Consider the following 20,548-nt stretch of genomic DNA (forward strand, 5'->3'; position numbering starts at 1 on the left):
GGAGCGGGGGCTTGTGTTTCTCCACTCGGGGATGTGGAGGGGAACTGCGGGGCATCCATGCCATCCAGCAGAGCTTTGTGGTGAGAGAGAAGCTTTGAACCTCTCTGCTACAACCGCCAGCCACTGCCTCTGCTTCTCGGGTGGGGAAACCGAGGTGCTGATGCCCCAGGGACTGAGCTCTGTGGCCAGGCACTGTCCTGGGTCGTGCCGTGTGGGCAGTCTGCTCTGGCACACCTAAAGGGAGGGGATTCTAGCTGGGTTTGGCAGCAGCAAGCTATGCACCACACTTCACCCCTGAAAGCCCTGTTCATTTAAAGGAATGAATGCAGCCTGAGAGTTTATGACTAACTAGAATATCAAATTAAGTTAACAAGGTATGCATTGGGACACCAGTGAGATTAAATCTCTGGATTTTTAATGACAGCAATAAAATACTTCTGCCTCATGGTGCAAAAGCCTCACTAGTAGCTGATGTTAGCCTCTGTTTCTCTCCCGTTCAAAGACTATGCTGTCAGGGACAAAGTGACTAGTACGCAACTTTGTCAAGGCCTTATCCAGGGCACCATAAAGGAGAAAGCAAGGGAGTCCATTGCCCGGAATGCTGGGCTCAGGAGGCAGAGCTGTGCAGGGCTCTGGCATGGAATTGTTCTGTCGGGCTGTTCTCAAAACAGCTACTCTGCTTCTCGGACTCTGCAGAAGATTTCCAATAGCCATGAGGACCATGGAAAAGGCTTTTAAGGGCTCAGAGTTGTAGGACATGCAAGGGCACAGGTCAAAAGCTAACCTCTTCAGGGGGAAAATAAAGCCCTGAGGCTCAAGGGCTCAGTGTGGGACAGGTGGGTCTGTGTGCAGGTGACAACCCAAGTACCTAAAGCAGCCACTGTGGTGTGCTTTTCCAGGAGATCAGAAACAGCTGAGAAAAAGGTATTTTACTTATTTTCTGTCTCTTTGATCCTCCACTGTTGCTAACCAAACCCTTGATGTGACTTGTATCAGGAGCAAAATGGTGATTTCTAACCATTTTTGCATGTAGGACATGCATTTCCAAAGTTTGCTGCAGGCTCTGACCCTTAGCAAGGGCCGGTGACCCATCAGCATGCCAAGCACAAGGAGAAGGTTTTGCTTGAGGTATGTGGCATGGCATGCTCTTTTTACCTCCCTTTCTTGTAAAAACTACAAAGGAATTATTATGCGGTATAGGTAGAAAAGTGCTGGTATAATTCAGTTCATATACAGGTATCTACTGAGAGCTACTTGTGTTTTCCTAACACTGCTGGATATTTAGTGTTTGTGTGCTTGAGAGAGACTTGCGGTTGTTCTTGGCCTGTGATGGCATGCTGTCATTAAAGATCCTCAGGAAGGCAAAGCTTGTACTGGAGAGATGTTCTGTTGCTGGTGTGAGCATCTTCCTCTTTCTTTAAAGACAGTGAAGCACTTCTCAGCCTGGAGCCTGCGCTCATTAGGGTGAGCAACAGAGAGCTTTAACCCCCTTTGCTGCAGGAATTGATATACTTACCTTGCTGAAGTGAGAGACAAAACATGATTCATAAGGCACCAGCCTGGCACTGGAGGGCTGCTGGAAAATCCCAGTTTAAAAGCTTTACATGTTACTGAAACAAAGCAGTCTGTCACACTTCTGGATTGCTCAGAATTGGTTTGTATTTCTTTGTGTTTGCTATACAAAGGGGCAGTCTGGACCTCAGCTCCTCCTGATGGTCAGGTTGTTTCTCCAAAACTTGCAGGTGTGCCAGGTGTTTGGTCTGAGAGGTGTGTACCTGCAACAGGCTTCAAGCAAACAGGGCCTGTGGATGGGGGTCATGGGCAAGCAGAGCTCCCCACGTGCTGTGCATGAGGCAGAACCCTTACACAAGCAGAGATATGCAACGGTTGGCTTAAACCACCTCCCTGTGAGTTGGCTGGCCCCGTGATTTGCCTGAAAAATTTCATGTGCCTTTCTCTGTTTGTTTTTCCCAATGGAAAACTCCAAGCCTTTTTGTACACCCTGACAGGCCATGGGGGTGATTGTGATCCTGCAGCAATTCCTGTGATCACGATCAGTGTTGGACAAATGCTAAATCCATGCTGTGCCCGGCACCCCCACTCTTCTCAGACCAGCTTGCCTGTGTTATCCCCTTGGACAGGCGAGGGCTGCATGGCCTGGGTCTTAACAGATACATCCCCTGCTGTCAGCACCCTGCTTGAGCCAATGTGACACACAGCAGGACCTTAAAGCCTTGCCAAGTAACAAGGCTGGTTTAGGATTTGGTGCCTTGTGTGTGTAGAAGGAAGGAAGGGACTTGCATACTTGTGATTGGATTTTCCTTGCAGGTTTGTGCTGGCAGGCAAGAGCAAAATGTGTCTGTTGCCTCAGGCTGCTTGCAGCTTGCTGGCACTTGCCCAGCTATAGGTGGCCAGAACTGGGGTGGGCAGGAGGGCAGCTGCTCGCAGCAGCACCCTGATGGTGTTGCAGGAGGGTAGGGGTGTGCATTGGCTGTGGAGAGAAACAGTCTCAGCATGTCTGTCCTTGACATCTGCTTCTGACACAAGGCCAGACCTGTCACGGGCTCTACAAACAGGGCTAGAAGAGTAATCAGGTACTAAGTGCTTGCTGGAAGTGTCAGGTCTCTGGGAAAACCCTTTCTGATCCATAGCTGTCAGTGTTGTGTTGTGACAAAGTAAGTTGCCAGACCAAATGAGCCGAAACATTATAAAACACATGGTGAGGGGATACCTTTCAGGTTCCCATCTTTCAGCAGGAATTTGGTTCAAGAAACTCTTCAGGTTTTGTCCAGTGGTCTCTGTGCAATTACCGGGAAATCAAAATATTTAATCTTCTTTCCAACTTCCCTTCTTTCTCCTTGTTGCTTCTCTTGTCTTGGATCCTTCCAGGCAGGATGGGGTTACCTTCTGATAGATATCTAGAAAATTAATTTTAAAAATAGATACTATACGCATATATTGCTTCTGCTTAGTCATGTGCACTCCTATAGCCTTCTAACACATGCCTTGACTGTTGGAAGATGCAGCCTCAATGTCCCTAGGTCACTTTGCCACCTCCCTGGGCAGTGGCGGTGATGCTGCTCCCTAAAGCTCAGCGCATTTCTCACCAAGACGTGCAAGCCTGTGTGGAGCCCCCGGGCCCTGGCAGCACAGAAGAATGGCCAGGCAGGTGCTGCAGAACTAGGGGAGGGCCACCACAGTGTACACCCCTGTGTTCAAGTGTCAGGGGGAGCAGCTTTCAGGCAAACTGGTATTGCTCCCGTGTGGTCCCTGCCAAATCAGCCTTGGTTTGTTTTACCTGAGCCACGTATAATGCAAGAAGCTTGTTGCCAGCTTTTGCTCAGTGGTTTATTCAGCCATGTCATTTGTGCTGCAGTGTCTTTCCTTATGGATGGAGGCCCCTAACATTTATTTGTAAATTCCTGCAGTGACTTAAGAAAATAAGACAGGAAGCAGCCGATATTTTGTTCAGGTACATTGGCTCAGAAAGCTTTATAGTAATGACTGTTGAGCCCAAATCCAAACAAGTTCAGTAACCGTGTTAGACCTACTTATACTAGTGAGGCTTCCCGCTGGCAGAACATAGTTTTTCATTGTTGTTTAATGATTGACCTTGTTTGGAAAGCAGGGGAAAGTAAACTATTTGTTATTTCAGTCCTCTGTTTCCGTCTTGGATTATATGTCTTGTATGTGGGGACACGTTGCAGGGAATTACGCATTTGAGTAAAATGACCTCCAGCCAGGAGGTGCCTCACCAGTGCTGCTTTCCTAGGTTGTAACCATGCAGCCACATCACACTGCACTCCAATTCTCTCAACAGCTCCTGGGGCTGTTGTATGTGTCTTTAAGCGCTTTGCCACCTCGAGAGCAATTGCAAATACACAGTGAAACGTGAAAATGGTCCCGTGTTTGGTCAAGTTCTTCCATGGTTAGGAGAGGCTTTTTCAGAGGAAAGTTTGACTCATTGCTTTGAAGAAATATTCCACATCTTTGTGTGAGCTGCCCATGAGTAAGTATATGTATCAGGTTTGTCAGAACTGAGTATTTCTATGTAAGTTTTAATATTACTTGAGATCAGAACAGGATTTGCCATGTCAAACAGGATCACAAAGCATATGCATGTTGTGGCATATGTTCAGTCTTTGGAAAACTGCATTTATAGATTGGGGGAAACAAGTTGCTTTTGGTGAGCTGACCGTCATTATAGGTTACAGCAGCCCTTCCCAGACCACTGGCTTAAACAGGAAGGGAGAGAGACGTCTGCCCTGTCTTCTGTTTGACAAACCAAACTCGTCACAGTATTTTGATGCACAAACCGTTGCCCAAAATAACCTCATTCTTGTGCTTCGGTTTATATTTGCAATTATAGTTCGCAACAGGAAGAAAACTATGTTAATTACATTTCAGAGAAGAAACATTTCTCTTGTGCTTTCCTAGAACGTTTGGTAGGGAGATTACGATGTTGAAATAAAAAGAACACACAAATAAACCCATAGATCTTTTTCATTGGAGGGCCTGATTTCTGCCTTGCTGCTCATTAGAGTAGGGGTTCTGCGGGTGAAGACATTTTGGAGAGTAATAGCTGAATAACCTGCACAAAGAATTGCTCCTGCTGGGCACAGGCTCTGCATGATAACAGTGTACAGCAGAGCTGGTAGCTCCAGCGTGACAGATGCCAACCCTACCAGACCCTCACCGAGCGGGAGTGTGTATGTGGGTGAGACCCACTGAGGTGGGCACCTCGCACGGGGCAGGTGGGTTACACTGTGCTGAGTAACCTGAAAAACTCTGATGTTGCTTCCCACGTACAGAGATGCTGAACAGGTGTCAGGCAGGAAGGATCCTCCGCTTGTGGATTTCCCCCCACATGTCTGCATTAATTCCATTGAATCCAGAAAAGTTATTCTTCTGTATTTCTACGACAAAAACTTGGAACAGGATAAAAAGACAGTGGACAACAGGCAGTCTGTATTGCATTCAGAGAGGAATGGAGAGAGACTGTCAGTGGTCACCTCAAGAACGAATGTCTAGTTTTTTTAATACCTATGCGTTTCTAATCCCTTTTCTGTCAGTGGCTTGGTTACTTTGACCATCTTGTGGTATTTCTATATATTGATCACTGGGAGGCGAAATGTTATTTGCAGAAAACCAGATGTGCATGCAGCCTAATGGAGCTGGGAAGCTCCTGTTTCCCTAGAGGGCTCAGACCTGATCACCATACAGTAAAACAAAGATTTCTTGGGCAGAAAACTCTGAAAATGGAGCAGGGTGAGAAGCCAGTGCTCTGGGGAGCCTTTCTCAGCTGTGAGCAGAAGGGTGCTGAAAAATCCTCACCAGCACCTCCGTCAAGTGTTGTCTCTGTTGAAACCAGAACACAACTTGTTAATACCAGTACTGGAGGGGCTGGAATACAACTGATAATTGTGAGCCAGCCTGCTGTGTTTGTGCATGGCTGAATTGTGTAAATGGCATGAATAATTTCTCCCCCACAAAAAACAATGGGAAAGCCTGTGCATAATTTAATTCTTGAAGTTAGATGAGCAGCATAATTAGAGTTCATCGATGTGACTTTATGGAAAACAGCTTTAACCCAGAATAACCCCAGTTCAGGAGGAATAACTGCATTTGGCCAAATGCAAGCTGTTAAGCTCAGCAATATCTGGAGTTGGTCCTTTGGTCTGATTTGTGCAGGGAGTTAAAGTAGAAGATGGTCTGTTTTAGCTTTAAAAGTCCACAAACCCTCACCCTCTGGTACGTATCATCTGTACACTGTGGTAATTGACTCTTTCAGTCTCTGTATTACAAATGCAGGCCTTTGCATTTTGTAGAGTTGTCAGCTTTCCAGGGAAGACCTTACGGGTATTGACCTGGACCCCCTGGACAGACCAAGCCACACATAACAAGGGAGTGCACAGGCCTGCTTTCACCCCTGTCAATTGCTACGAAGGGATGGGATAGGGAAGAGAAGCAGCCCAAGCAGACAGGCTAATTGTCAGCAGGCCATACCGTGGTGAAACAGGAGCAGCCCTGGTGTCTTAAGCTTCAATTTGCAGTGTCTGTGTAGCCCACGTAATGAAAAAAGCCACCCTCTTCCCCACCTCCAGTGTGCAATCTGAGTTATGTGCAAACATAGCTGTTTTCCACCAAAGTCTATGGGGAAGGCTTCCTGTTAAAGAAAGATATTTAAAACCCACATCCAGGGAATGCAAATACGGGGCCAGGTTGGGTTTTGTTGTTTGGTTGGGTTTTTTGTTTGGGTTTGGTTTTTTTTATTTTGCCTCTGTATTGTTCCTTGCTTTCCATGATGTTAATGATGGGAAATCAATGTGTTAAGAGAAATGCTAGCAGAACTGTGAGTTCAGAGTGAGATATTTAGTATCTCTTGGGCATCTATGCCTTGTCTGGTGTGTGGGCAGTATCGGTCCAGGAGCTGATAGACAAAACAGGCAAGTTGTTGCATCAGGTCTTATAGTTGCCTCTTTTTAAAACATATATATATTGAATAATCTTTCCCCAATAGATGTATGATCAATAAGAGAAAGCTTGTGCTCACACAGTAGCTTTGCAAGATCAGACCCATATTTAATATTATTTTTGCTGAAAATTATTTAAGTCACATGATGCAACGTCAGCATGGGAAGGGAAGGTATGGTAGACAATGGAGTTAAATGAAAGGCTACTTCAAAAAATCTCACCATAGTAGTTTGCATTTCTTACTACTTTGATGCTACTGTGTTTTTTAGTTATCATTGGGAAATCTACATTATTTCTATCATCTTGAGAGCTCAGACAAGCCAGCCAGCATGCCTTGTAACTAGCCTGTAAAAGCAGCTGCGTTATATCCCAGTAATGACACTCATGGCACTGGCCGAAAAAAGCCATGGTGAATGTCCCCTGGACAGCCCACCTCCTCTCACCCTTGCTCTGAGACTCAGTCCTGAGTTTCCTCTTGCAGGAATCTGTGTCAAACGGGACTGCTGCTCTGTTACGCTGCTCCCTCTCACAAGAGCCACCACCTAGCAAAGGGGTAAGATGAATGAATCAGCTGATCAGAAAGACTGGAAGGTATAACTAGAAATGGGCAGTGCATCAGCCTGGCTTCTTTGCCCGGGGCAGAGGCAAAGGAGACATCCGTGGCCATGCATGTTTGTTGAAATTAAGCCGCCCTCCTTCATTCTTTACTGAACTCTCAAACATGGGGCTTGGCCTAGCCTTGCTAGGACTTGCCATGGTCCGCTGCTCTCTTGTTGGTTTTTTTGTGTTACTTCCACAGGACTCAGAACTCCAGCATGTCATTTGGTTCAGGAAGTAGAATTTCAAATATTAATGGTATTTGCATATGTATGTTAGTACATACGTGCATCTCTCTGTGGGTGTATTGCTGTGGCTGAGCCAGCTGTAAGCCTGCTCTGATCAGACTTTCAGCCTGGGATATAATTATGCCTCTAATTTTCAATCAGTAAAATTCTAGCCGGCTTGTGCATGGATGCAAACACGGTTTGCTTCTGAGGGTGTCTGTACTAAAACCTGTCCCAGGGAAAGTTAGCTTCTTTTTGTAAAAGGTTACTATAGAAGAACCTGTCCTGCAGAAGTCATTTATACTAAGGAGCTTTGCTAGCCACATGCTGACCTGCAGCCAGCTGTGTTTTTTGCTGTAGCCACCACACTATTTCTTTTCCTCTGTTTAGGAGCTGGGTTGATATGCAGTTGCCATCACTATTAGCGTCCTGCAGGAGCAAGAAGTGTCAGGGATGCGGGCAGCGGTGTGGTCGTGCAGGGCTTGGACAAACAGATTCCTGTGGGCTGTCTGCAGCGGTGCCAATGAAGATGCACGTGCCAGAGTTTCTATAGTGCTTCCTTCAGGGACCAGGTGCTATAATAAATGCTTTTCAGCAGCCTGCTGAGGGCACAGTTATCTGTTGACAACCTGCCTCCTTAGATCTGCAGTTGCCAGTCTGGCTCAGCCCACGTGTCTCTGCCCTGTCACTGCCCTGCTGCCTGAGGTCAGACCAGCACAGCTCCAACAAGTACTTGTGCTTCCTCATTTTGTCTAATCAATTGCTTAGATGAGATTCAGACTGTGTTTCAACATCAGTTATTTTGGGTATAGCAGATCAAGTTTCTCCATACAGAACGGATGTTGCTTCCCAAAATTGCTTGTCATCCTCTGTGTTCACATTTTCCATGGGTAAGGAGAAGTCACTTGACTTTGTGATAAACAAGACTCAGTAAGCAAAACAGCAGTTCTGGCTTGTTATTTATTGACTGGCAATGCTCTTCTTAATGCAAAGAGCCCTGATACTGCCTATGCTCCTCAAGTGTTAGTTACCTGTCCTCTGCCCCTTATTACTGTTTGCTTCAGAGCCTGTTATTTACTCAGTTTCTTAGGTTTTCCTTTCCCCTAGTTAATGTATAGCTGCAGTTTGCTTCCTGCTTTGCATCCATGTGCCAACCACAGTTTGCCGTTTATTCTGCCAAATTTATAGCTACATGCTCAACCAATAATCTGTCGAGGTAGCCAGCATGAATTATGTGCAAAATGTTATTTCCTAAATCTGGATGTGATTATCTCTCAACTGTGTATTTCCAAAAAAGCAACTCCCTTCCAAAAAGAGCTGGTTAGCAAGGAAGAAGAGCAGGGGCTTGCCAAAAGTGTTGATGTTGCTCCTTTACCTCACAGGCTGTCTTTCCCCCTGGCTGGCCAAGCTCAGCGTGCCTCTGTGCAGTTCCCTTGTGTCGCAGGCTCTGGAGCTCTTGGTGCTCGGTGCTGGGCAGGGTCAGGGACTGGCCGGTCCAGGAGATGACAAATCTGGGGAGTAAGGCCACCTGCCCTGTGTATGTGAGCTGCCAGTTCAGCAGGTACTTTACAAAACAAAATATTTTTTGCGTTCCAGTCCTGTTAAAAGGGAGGCCAGAAAGGAAAAGAAAACTGACTGAACACGAGGGGTGTAGGGTGGGGTGTGGAAGGTACCTTTCTAATGAAAATAAATCTTTTTGATTTTTCCCAGACATTTGTTTCACCACATCATCTGAACTATTTCAGTATTTCAATTTATCCTATTTACTTGAAGAATTATACAATTAAGAAAATTAATATTTCCTTTGACTTGCTGATGGTAATACCTGTCAGGTGCGAGTTACTACTTCCCATTCCATCCAAACAACCCCCAATTTTTAAAAACTGAAAGGATTAATACCACTGTAATATGCAAAACACAAGGAGAAAGTGCTAGGTCTGAGTGCAACATTTATGGAACATTGTACATACGATGTACAACACTGACTGCTTGTTGTACAAGATGTGGCTACCTCAATACCAATTAAGATGAAGTATCCTGACATGCAGGAGATTTCCTGACCTTCCAAGCCAGAACAAAAGTCATCCATTGCTGCAGTGAAGCCTGGTGCCTGCAGAGCTCCTGCCTGGATGGACTTAGAGGGAAAACAGCCTCATCGCCTCCGAGCTTGAGCAAACTGTGGGGAATCTCCCTGTGACTCAGTCGAGATGGCAGAGGCCATGACTCTAGCCTGCTGGTTTTTGGTTTCCCCACAAAATCAAATCAGCTTCTCAGCCAAACAACTTCCTCCCTAAATCCAGTCTCCAACTTTTTAATTTCCCTTCATCAGGCCCACAGATGATTTTTTCCTCCCACTCCGCCAGCGGGGGCTCCACACACAGGCACACAGTGCCTGGGAGATATTTGCGTTTACACTGAGTCAGGTCTGCATCCGTCTCACCTCAGACCACAGCAGTCCTAGACTGAGAGTTAAGGAAAACCGCTCACAACAAAACCTGAAGCTACGTGAAATCTGAAGGGTTTGTGGTGTGTAGCCCAGCCTGAGTGTGAGGTCAGGTTTACTGACAGGGTCACAAGCGCTGTTAGTAGTCCTGGTCGTAGAACTCATGCTTTACCTTCCCCAGACCTTCTGAAGATAGAAAAATCCAGGCAGGCTGCAGAAAACATGCCTTGTGTACAGATAACCACAGATATGCAGGCTGCAATCCTGTGTTGCGTAATGGCCGGCAGGCACCTCTCCAAATCATCTATTTTGTGCTGGCCCCTTCCAGGAGGGATTCCTAAAGTATGCCTTGTAAAAGGTTTGTCTCTGCGATTGGTAGCAACCTTTTTTTGGACTCTCTTCCTCATGCTGTGAGCCTTGTGTGGAAATGTGACATGAGCTCAGCATGGTATATGTAGGATGCAAAATCAACGCTGCTGTGTGATAAGGATTATGATGGCAGTTAGGATTCTCCCTCTGTCGTGTAGTATAGGGTTGCAGTGCTCATCTCAGTTATGCACAGAAGCAGTGTGTGGGTGACTGCGGAGGAGGAGTTGGCCCATCCTCTTCTCTGCACACCTCTTCTTGTACTGTACAGTCATGCTGTACTGTAATCTGCTCTTTTCTTGCAGCGAGAGGGTGGCTCTTCGTGCTTTGCTAGCAGAGCTTAGTGAAGTGGAGGGGTACTGGGTGTGCAGAATCATCCCTGTAATGCCCTGCCAAAAGTCCCTGCCTAGGTGGAACAAGCATCTTGTGACTTTCCAACAGTTGCACAATGCAGAGCAAGAAGATGCTGTTCTTTCCATACCCGTTCTGCATATTCAGACGTTTCCATTAGTGTCCTTTCTCACTGTGAGGATAAAGTTTTGCAGTAGGATAGGAAATGGAACTGCGATAGTAGGGGAGGGAGAGAGGGAAACAACTTGTCACAGTGTTTTTGCAATGCTTGTCCAAAACGCAACATACTGTGATGCTATTTCCTACTATCAAACTCCCCTCAGTACTCAGATTGTGAGCCCCGAGCCAACAAACTGATGATTACTTTCTTATATACATATAGAGGATTTAAGCACATGCACCTTGTGTGCTTTGCTTCATCCTGGACCGTTATCTCTGCAGCGGTGTTCAGGCTTCAGAGCCAGCATCTTGAGAGAGTGGATTGAGCTCAGTTCCCATTGAGATGGTGAAAGTCTCGTTGTCCTGTTCTCAAACAATTGCTTTTTGAGGGTTACATACATCACAAAACTGCACAGTCATTGAAAACATAATGTACGCCACATATATTTTCATTGGTTGCTTTTGTTTCTAATTCAGGCTACTTTTGTGTTTATTAAATTTTCCAGTTGAAACAAATGCAATTATTTTTCTGTCAGTTCAGAGGTGAAACACAGCAACACAACCAGCACTGGAATGTCTGGTGTTTTGCTCTTTGCACTAGTAACTACAATGACCTAAAAATAACCTAATGTTTCCGTGTTGGTTTAATTCCTGCTGCCGCTCCATGGATTTCAGTGTTAAAATATATTAATTTCAACAGGAAAAAAAAAAAAAGGTCTGGAAAATTTGGTTTCTTTAGCTGGCTGTGAAAGTCAAGAGAGAGAGGAAACATCAGCAGGGTTCTGTTTTAGGCAGCTACAGGCAGCTGGACTGTATTTATGCTGTAGTAGGAGCAACTGCTCAGCTCTGTGAAAGCTGGGATCTGACTGATGCTGTTCAGCCTCCAGGATTTGTGGGCCACAGCTGTATGGCGGTTTCTCAAAATTATTTTTTTTCTTCAGTTTCCAAAGCTGTTTCTAAAAAGGCATTTGAAATTGTGAACAGGTAGCAACTAGTGTCAGAAGTCAGAGACAAGCAAGTGGGCTCTCTTTATGCAGAGGGAGATAAAGACAGACCAAAAGACTGCGCTATCTGCCAAACACTGGCACTTTCTAACATGCTGGCTGCTTACAGTGGGGTTGTTTCCCAGAAAGTCTCTGTTCTGTCCCAATTAATCACCTACTGCAGCTCTAGGTCAATGGTCTGCCTAGTTCCACAACCCTTCCCGGAACGGCTAGGGCCAGCTCTGGGAAAGTAAGATACCATAACCCCCTTATTGCCTTAATGAGGGTGAACTAGATCTCACCTTGCCAACTAGTCATCTGAGCTGCATTGCAGGTTGGAAGTGGAAGGGTGGCTGGAAGGTCATGAGCCTCACATCACTCTGAACTGCCCTGTTTGCTCCACAAAAGGTTTTGCTGGAGAGAAACTTGCTGCTGCTTGTTTGATTGCTGCTCTGTTTTGGAAACGCTCTAAGTGGTGCAAAGCAAAAGATACACAGTTGTGCTGCACTGCATGCATTATCGGGCTGCCCTGCTCATGGGTGTAAGGAGCAAACCTCTGTTGTAAATTCTTTACTGAACAGATCTGAAACCCATATCCCTTCTGCATACCGAGTACTGTCCTAGGCCTGGACACAAACGCTGTGGTGCTCTGAGGCAGAAGGTTTTTTGAAGCCTACCAACCGCTGAGTGTAAGCTTTTCCCCACTTTTGAACCTTCAATTAGGAAAATTCAAAGGCTTTTGAGGACATAGTGTATTGGCTGACATGCTGAGTTTCCAAGGTACTTTTTGGAAGTATTTTATGGAAGCAATGCCAGAAAGTTTTGCTTTTCACCTGTTCCTCACAGAAACCACTGTTTGTACTAAGTCTGCTTTTCTTTGGGACACTCTAGATGGAAAACAGTTGTTTCTAAGAACACTGCTAAGCTGTGGCTTCTTAGGGCTTTTACTTGATAACATTCTTAATGCTGCTGAAGAAATTAATCTCTCTCTCCTAGTCTTGGTCTTTGCCACCTAAGGCTGCTCTGGTGTTACCTGAGACTTGCTTTTTGGTGAACAAGTCTAAACAAAAGGCAGCTTTCCTGAAAGACTGAGCATTACAGGTCACTGCAGGCAGGTTGGGATGTCCCACGCTGGCCAGAGATATCACCGGGCATCACACTTATGCCTCAGCTCAGGATCTTTGGTACGTGTCCAAGGTTGCACAGGCAGGCACTGATAGTGCTTCTTGACGACACGAAATGGCAGCCTAACCACATGTTTCTAAGGCAGCCCGGGATGGAAGAAATTGTGGTCAAAAGCTCTGCTTGACAGGATAGCTGAGTAGAAAATGTCACCTACATGCAACAAATTACAGCCTGTCACAGTTGTGCTCTGCACAGACCCTGACAGCTCTTGAAAGCTAAAATCATGTACCCTCCCACTTGTACAAATTTGAGTAAGTTGCTTCTGCTGTGCCACCGCCAGCCAAATGCTCTCTCCAGAATTAGGCATTTTAATGTGGGAAGTGAAAATCGTGAAAGTTCTCCCCTTTCTGCCCTGCTTGTTCCTTATATCTGAGAGGACGAGAAGCACAGCCTCCTACCAAGGCAAAGGATTTCTCAGCTAGACTAACTGATTTACAGGATGAATAACCACATAATGACAGGCATGAGACAAGTGCTAAATTTACTACAGCTTTGTACTGGCTGACCTTGCATAAAATGAAGCCATTTAGTAATAACTGTCGCTTCACATCCTGCTTCTGGGTTACTTCAAAACATCACTGTTGTTCCCTAGTTCTTACAAAATCAACCATATAGCTTTGGCGACAGTACTCAGAAACGCTGCTATCTCCCACCACACTGGAAATACCAGTTGTTTGCCAGAAACCATTCCCTGGGGGTCACATAGCATCTCCGCTGGGAGACAAGTGTTCCAGGTACTTGCAAAAACATGTCTTGAAAAGCCACAGGGATAATTGACCTGTACACAAACTGCAGGAAAACTGTGTTTCTAATGGCTCTGGGCTTCTCAACCAGCATGACTGAAGACAGCTGCTGAACTTGGTGAAACAGGTTGTTTACAAGTCCTGACATAATACGTGTTTTCCTGAAAGTCCGATAGACAGTAATATGCCATTATGCAGACTGCAGATGCTAGAAGGTTTGTTGTTTTGGCCAGACATCAGCTCTAGGGAATCTTTCAGTATAATGTTGTTTTTCAGTTCCGTGTCTCTTGATGAATGGTGGGTAGAGAAAGTAGGTTTTTGCAGGCTTAAAATTTGATGCAGTGTGTAGACAGGAGAGCAGGACCCAGCATACCCAGTCCCATATTCAGTGGTGTGAGCCACCAAGCTTGTCTCTGTCGGATGGAAGTACTTTTTTTCTTAGCAGTCAGGGGAGCTGCAAGTTGGGCTATTCATTTGTATCGGTGTTTGGGATCAAAGGTACATGGCTACCTATGGACCTGTTTTGGGGTTCCCTGGAGTCAACAGCAGTGGTGTTTTGAAACAGTCCTTATTACTAAGTTAATTGTCGTGTATTACAATGTGGATATATGAGCTACTACATAATGCTTAAGCCAAAACTTCTAAATAGCATCCACTTACAGCTTGAGTCCTGTATCTGCGTATAAGGGCTTCAGTAAACTGGCTTCCAGAAGCACTGAGCTGCAGATACAGTGGGAGATGATGTAGGTTATCTAAATCTGCAGAAGATCCCACTACTGAAATGCTAGTTACTGAAGGCTTTTTTTTGCTTGAAAAGTCTTTCCTGAGTTAGTAAATAATAATGGTCACATAGCTCCAGAAATAAAAGTGTGGATAGTCCTTATTCAGGTGGATGCATACACGGGTTTAAGGACATGCAGAACTATTAATATACTATCTTATTATCCAGTTCTCCTCCTGGGATATTAGAATTCTCTATTAAGCAGACTACGTTAAACTTCTAGCTGTTGCTGATCTCAGCTCAAAAATATAGTTAGATAGGTCTGTGTGATGATGTGATGGGCAGTTGCTGAGTTTACCTGGGTATGTTCCTCAAGGTGTTTCTAAACGTGCCACAGAAGTGTTAGCAGCACAGGAAAATTGGTAACACAGGCTGGGACAACAAGGTGTCTGTTTCACTGCTGCTTGACTAAGGACACATCAGCCATCAGCTGGGCTGGAGAAATGAGGAGAAAGAGAACTTCTTTGAAACAGTTATAAATATTCTGCCTTCTAAAAGGACTGTTTGGAATGTTTTCCTGTGTTTGAATGACACCTCATTGTCATTTTAAAGACCAAATAGAAGAGGGTCTGAGAGGCTTACAGCACGTCACAGACGAGGCAGAATCTATCCAAAGCTATGGCCATCCAAGCGAGGCAGAACAGATCTGTTGCCCATCAGTAGGGCCATGCACTGCTCCGTAGCAGATATGGAATTTCATCCCATGATGTCCCTTGCTTCCTGATGCTGGTCATGGCGCTCCTTGTACTGGAGCTATAGATGCTTTCCCCACCCCCCTTCCTTTTTCTTTTTTTAATTTGAAAAATTTCTGGCATCTGATTCCTGAAAAGGGTTCTGGAGCAGGTTTGGTGAGCAGACAGCTGTAGCAGGTGACTCAACCAAACCACTCGAGACAGTAAATGAAACTAGAAAGGACCCAGAAGGGATACAAATGAATAGAAAAGAAGTGTGAATTTCTGATAACGGTGCACAAACCCTTTTAAATTACCAGTGGCTCTTGTATACTTTTAGAAACAAGTTTCTGGCTACAAAATGCCTATTGCGACACACTAATTTTTCTTTTTCTTTTTTATTTTTTGACCCAACTCAGACCAAAAAGTCAAAAGGCCATGTTCTGAACCCTGTCTTTGTGATTCGTGTTGCAACATGTATTCCCCGGAGAGAAAATCTACAACATTGTGGAAGCGTTAACACCTTTTTGGGGAATTTTGTGTTCAGATCTCTTTCTTCCTGCATACATTACATAATTCTACCATCCTACCCCCTAGAGAACAGGGCATGAAAGGTTTCTGGGAAAGCCGGTTCTGCCTTTTCACAAAAGGAGGACAGACAGGCCCTGAAGTCCTCCTACACAGTACCAAATGCTGTGCATTCAAGAGACCTGCTGGTTAATGATCTTGCCCATAAGTGATGTTTTAACCATAGAGTAGGTTTTGTTTGCTTCAAAAGCCACAAAGCCAAAGAGGAAGCATCGGAGAACGTGGGCAGGACGGCGGCCAGGAGCCTCATGACCTCATCTTTTTCCGCCACATCGGGATTGGTGGCTGTGCCTGGGACAGGGTTTAAATTCCCCGAGGTCAGAGATGTCAGGCAGTCGGGGAAGGGGAGAAAGCCAGAGTTCCTGGGAGCCAACTGGCTGAAGCTGCCACTAGGATCACTAAAAGCACTCTTGCAGCAGCTGACTCCTGCACCAGAAAAGGTAATTTTGTTCTGCTTTTTTACCTGACATGTGCCATTCTGTCTGCAGCTTCATTCAAGAAAGCGTTGGGCAGGAGATCTTTGAAAACTCCTTCACTGGACAGGGACATTTGATGTTTCTCTGTGGAAAAAGGTGTGCTTTCATAGGAGCAAAGTTGCTTTAGCGATGCAAGGTATGATACATGATCACAATTTTAAATCTGTGTGCTGATAGATGTCAGAAGGAGGTTACTGAAAAGCTGGAAACTCAAAGCTGGTACTTGAACACAGAAAGCTTCCTCCCTCATGTAACCACTACCTGGCAATGTCCCTGTTTCTCCTGGCAGGTTTGCAGTTTGTGCTGCATGCTACTGAACGGACAGGACACGCACCCTTCTCAGTGTAACCCTTGAAACTGTAATACCTCTATTAGAGTGTCCTGTCTTAGGCCTAGCCTTACTAATGCATTTTAAATATGCCCTTAGTAGCCTTTTTTCCCTGCTATGATTTACTAAAGTTTTAAATGCCTCTTTTTCACCAGTAAATCAGTTTCATTTCTCAGGAATGTTCCTTATCCTGGGAATTGGTCTGTCAGCACCAGAATTTACTGCAGCTCAGCACCCTCCTAATTTCAGCAGGAATCACTCATTTATTAAATTGCTAAAACTGCCATATGAGCAGATACTTCACTTAATCTCCTGCTTGGAGAGACAGGTTATTCTGTTCAAACTTCTGGAGGGGGAAATAAAGGTCTATCAATAAGAGCAGTTTATGTTCATATAAACGGAGGTTACTCACAGCGACTCCAGTTAATAACCCTGAAAACTAGTTTTAAAATAACTGAAAAGAGAATCCGAGCCAAATCTGTCATGTCTTGTCTCTACTGACAAAACTGTGTTAAATGATGATAAACCAAAGCTGATCTTTATAGCACTTCGTTTTTCACAAGGCTTTTCCTTTGCCAGTGCAAGTCAGTAGATGACAGAAGGAATCTGCTCACCTTCTCAGTGCAGCTATTTGCACCACGGCTCTGCACTTCACAGTACCTGCTTTTAAAATTCTTGCAGCTTTTGAGTTGCTAAGTCATTACAAAACTAGCTGGGTGTGGAGTGGTAATGGAGGACAGAGGAAAAAGATTGACATGGGTAGTTTGAATCCTTAGCAGAGAGCTAGTCTCAGCACAGTGAAGTACACCAGGAGAAAGTAAAAGCTTATGGGATTTTTGTGGTATTTTACCTTGCTGACTCACTGTTCCAAAATATTTTCTAGGTAAATCGTTACGATGAAGGTGGCAGTTCTGTGTTTATGCTTTATCAGTATCACCGCTGCATGGCCAGTGAGTAAACCACAAATGCGTATCACCAATGACTTGCATATTTTCTTTGTATATTAGAAAGAAATCAATACTGACAAATGCTTTTTCTCTTTTCTCCCTTCAAGGTGAGTAAATCCAAGCACCATGCCATTTCTGCCAGCTCCGAAGAAAAATATGTAAGCTCCTTTTGTCTTTCTATGAGTTTTCTTTAATAAATTCTTCCCCCCCCCCCCTCTATTACACATTAGTATCAGAATACCTGTTTTACAATTGTAGCTGCTAGCAGAACATGTCCTCACCTGGCTGTTGTGAGCCAGTTTCTCAGACAGTCAAAGCAGAGAGCCACTGATGTCAGTAGACTTTTGCCATGTTAGATGTCCTGGCTGTGGACTTTTGTCAGCAGCATCTCTGGACTAGCACTGGAAATCTTAACGAAAAAAGTGTAAGCTGTCAGTTAAAAAGAGAAAAGGACTGCAGCATGGCACAGCTACTATAACCCACATTCATTAGTGTGGATCAGATGACAATATTTGGTGTTGGAAGAGCACTTTAATACAATTTCCATGATTTTTTGGAGTGGTGTAAATGAACTCTATTAAATAGTCTTCTATATAGCTATTTGATTTATACTCCATTTCCAGCTACTACCCATGTAAAATTAATTCTTTGCTCTGCTACTGCATTTAGTTTAGAGCCTTCATGATGTGGGAGATAAATCACTCTTGGTAAAAGGACCTGAGAATTAGCATAAACAATGGTCACTAGATATAGCTCCAAATTTCACTGAACAAAAAATGAGCTAGAAAAACTGATCTGAAATTCCCCAGGCTCTGCCAGTGGGAAAGGCACATCTGTATTATATTGTTTGGGTATAACGTTCATCTGGGATCATGGCTTGTTCCGAGTCCTCTTCCTACTGCAATGAATCGCTGAGGATTTGCAATTGCAGGGGGTATTGATGGCACGTATTGCAGATGCCACCTCTGCCTGAAAACAGAGGTTGTGATGCAGACAGCTTTGCTTGCTCCTGTATGCTCCTCTGTGGATTAACCCCCCCCCTTTTTTTTTTCATCTTAAAGGATGCCAGGGGCCATCACTCACACAGGTATCGACACCACCACGTGAATTCTCAGTCTTGGGAGAGTCTGGAGCACCCACAGAATGACCTGGCATCACCTCAGCAGGTAGGGGAAACTAACTGGAAGAGAAAACAGAGCACCTTTCAATGCCAAGATTTGCAAGTTAGGATTAAGTGCTTAAAGAATAGTCAACATGCTGATCAGCTCTACTGTGTACTAATAGTGAGTTTTATGTTGTTTTCAGACTCTTTACTCTTCAGAAGAAAGTGTGGACCTCCCAGTAAAACCAGTAAGTGTTCTGAACAGCAAAATGTCAGTTGAGTGCTGCAGGGCAGCCAGTGTGTAACAGCACTCAGTTTTTCCTCAATGAAATGATTTTTTTTTATGGTAACATCTCTCCTTAAACAAACCTCTCCCTTTGCTTCACCAAAGCAGGGTGAGGCAAATTCAGAGTGATTTGTGCACATAGCCCCTCAACAGTGCATAAGCGAACAGGACAGATACCAGTCTGCACATCTCAGATGTATGTTCATTTGCCTCATGCATAATAAATGTTTTCTAGCACTTCCCTGATGTGTCAAGCAAAAGCCATGAAGATGTGGATGATGATGATGATGATGATGAAGATGATTCCAATGACACGGATGAATCTGATGAGGTTGTCACAAGTTTTCCCACAGAAATTCCAGTAACTGTACCATTCCCCCCTTTCACCCGGGGAGACAATGCCGGCAGAGGTGACAGCGTGGGCTACAGGGTGAGGGCAGTGAAGTCTAGCAAACTCCGCAAAGCTGCAAAAAAGGTAAATAGTGCTGAGCAGTGGTACCCAGGTTTTTGGAAAAGGGTAGCGAACTTGAAAATGGACATGTTATTTTGTGGGAGTCAGTTTTCAAAAGGATTGTTGAGGGGAAAATAGGCATAAGTGAAGGAATGTGTTTCCTTTCTCTGGACACTTTAAATCAGGGGGTATTGATAGCTGTCAACGTGGTGAGGCAGGACTGTAGCCTGCTGCTGCAAGCTGTGCAATACTGCAGTTTGCACTATCATGCTGTACTTGCACATGTGAAATTTGAGGCCAGGGTCAAACCTGAGTTCCTTGCAACATGAAATGTTCACGTGACACCATAAAAGACCATGGTGTCTCCAGGCAGAAATGAATCATGCAGGCTTTGAGTGTCCCTGCAGCCTATGCAGCTCACTTTGGTGAGGTACTGCAGCACCTGTTGACGGATCAGTTCCTCAGGAGTGACGACGGCTCTCTCTTGTTTTGCTCTCTAACACAGCTTATTGCATATGATGCCACGGAGGAGGATGAGAGCGTTCCAGATGCAGACAGCCAGCAAGCAGGGCTCTCCCAGGAGGATTCTGCCACCCGCCACTCCCTGGGGAAGCACACTGTCAGTGGGGAATGGGCTGACAAGAGCCACGGGCAGGACAGCAGCGAGCTGGACAGCAAGCACTGTGACCAAAGTGTGGAAAATGACAGCTGGCAGAAATTCGACAGCCGTGAGGCAGAAGCTGATAGCAAGGCTAGTGTCAGAGGGGATAGCCACCAGAGCGTGGAAAGCAGGGAGAGACAGCAGAGCGTGGAAAGCAGGGAGAGCCAGCAGAGTGTGGAAAGCAGGGAGAGCCGCGTCTCAGCTGAGAGTCCTGACGATAACAGTAACCAAACATTGGAGAGTGCTGAGGATGCTCACGATCGTCACAGCATTGAAAATAATGAAGTCACCCTTTAAAGGGGGACGAGTGTCATGTTCCCCTTTTTCAGTTCCTGCCTAAGGGGAGGGGGTTGCAGCTTCATTTTGGGTACCTGTACAGCGTAGGGCATATGGTGACTTCCTGGGTTTGGGGCTCTTCTTTGCCCAGTGGCCTCCCCTTGGCCGCCAGCAGTGCCCACGCCCCACATGCTGTGCCGGCCTCGCGGGACACGGTGACGGCGGTGCAGGGCGGCCAGACGACACTGTGGGCACGCTGCTCTCCGTGCTGCCAGCCTGTACTTTACTTGCTGTAACTGGATTGCAATAAAGCCACAACAACTCGTACCCGCGGGCTGCGCTGCTGTGTGCTGGGGCGGGGCGGGGGGCTCTCCCGCCGCGTGAGGGGCTTTGATGCCTCTCCAGGTTACGTGGAACAGCCGTTCCGCCGCCATCCGTGAAGTAAAACCCCTC

General features: G+C 45.4%; 1 protein-coding gene across 1 annotated transcript; it reads left to right on the forward strand.

The window, feature by feature from the left end:
• Positions 1-15,878: 15,878 nt before the first annotated feature.
• Positions 15,879-20,422, forward strand: SPP1 (secreted phosphoprotein 1). The gene is made up of 7 exons (XM_037395951.1): positions 15,879-16,008; positions 17,256-17,322; positions 17,427-17,477; positions 18,381-18,485; positions 18,625-18,669; positions 18,943-19,182; positions 19,664-20,422. Exons 2-7 carry the CDS (start codon positions 17,269-17,271, stop codon positions 20,114-20,116), a joined length of 948 nt encoding a protein of 315 aa, XP_037251848.1. The 5' UTR covers positions 15,879-16,008; positions 17,256-17,268; the 3' UTR covers positions 20,117-20,422.
• The last annotated feature ends 126 nt before the right edge of the window (positions 20,423-20,548 follow it).

Source organism: Falco rusticolus, chromosome 1 (assembly GCF_015220075.1).
Source record: "Falco rusticolus isolate bFalRus1 chromosome 1, bFalRus1.pri, whole genome shotgun sequence".
Classification (NCBI taxonomy): Eukaryota; Metazoa; Chordata; class Aves; order Falconiformes; family Falconidae; genus Falco; species Falco rusticolus.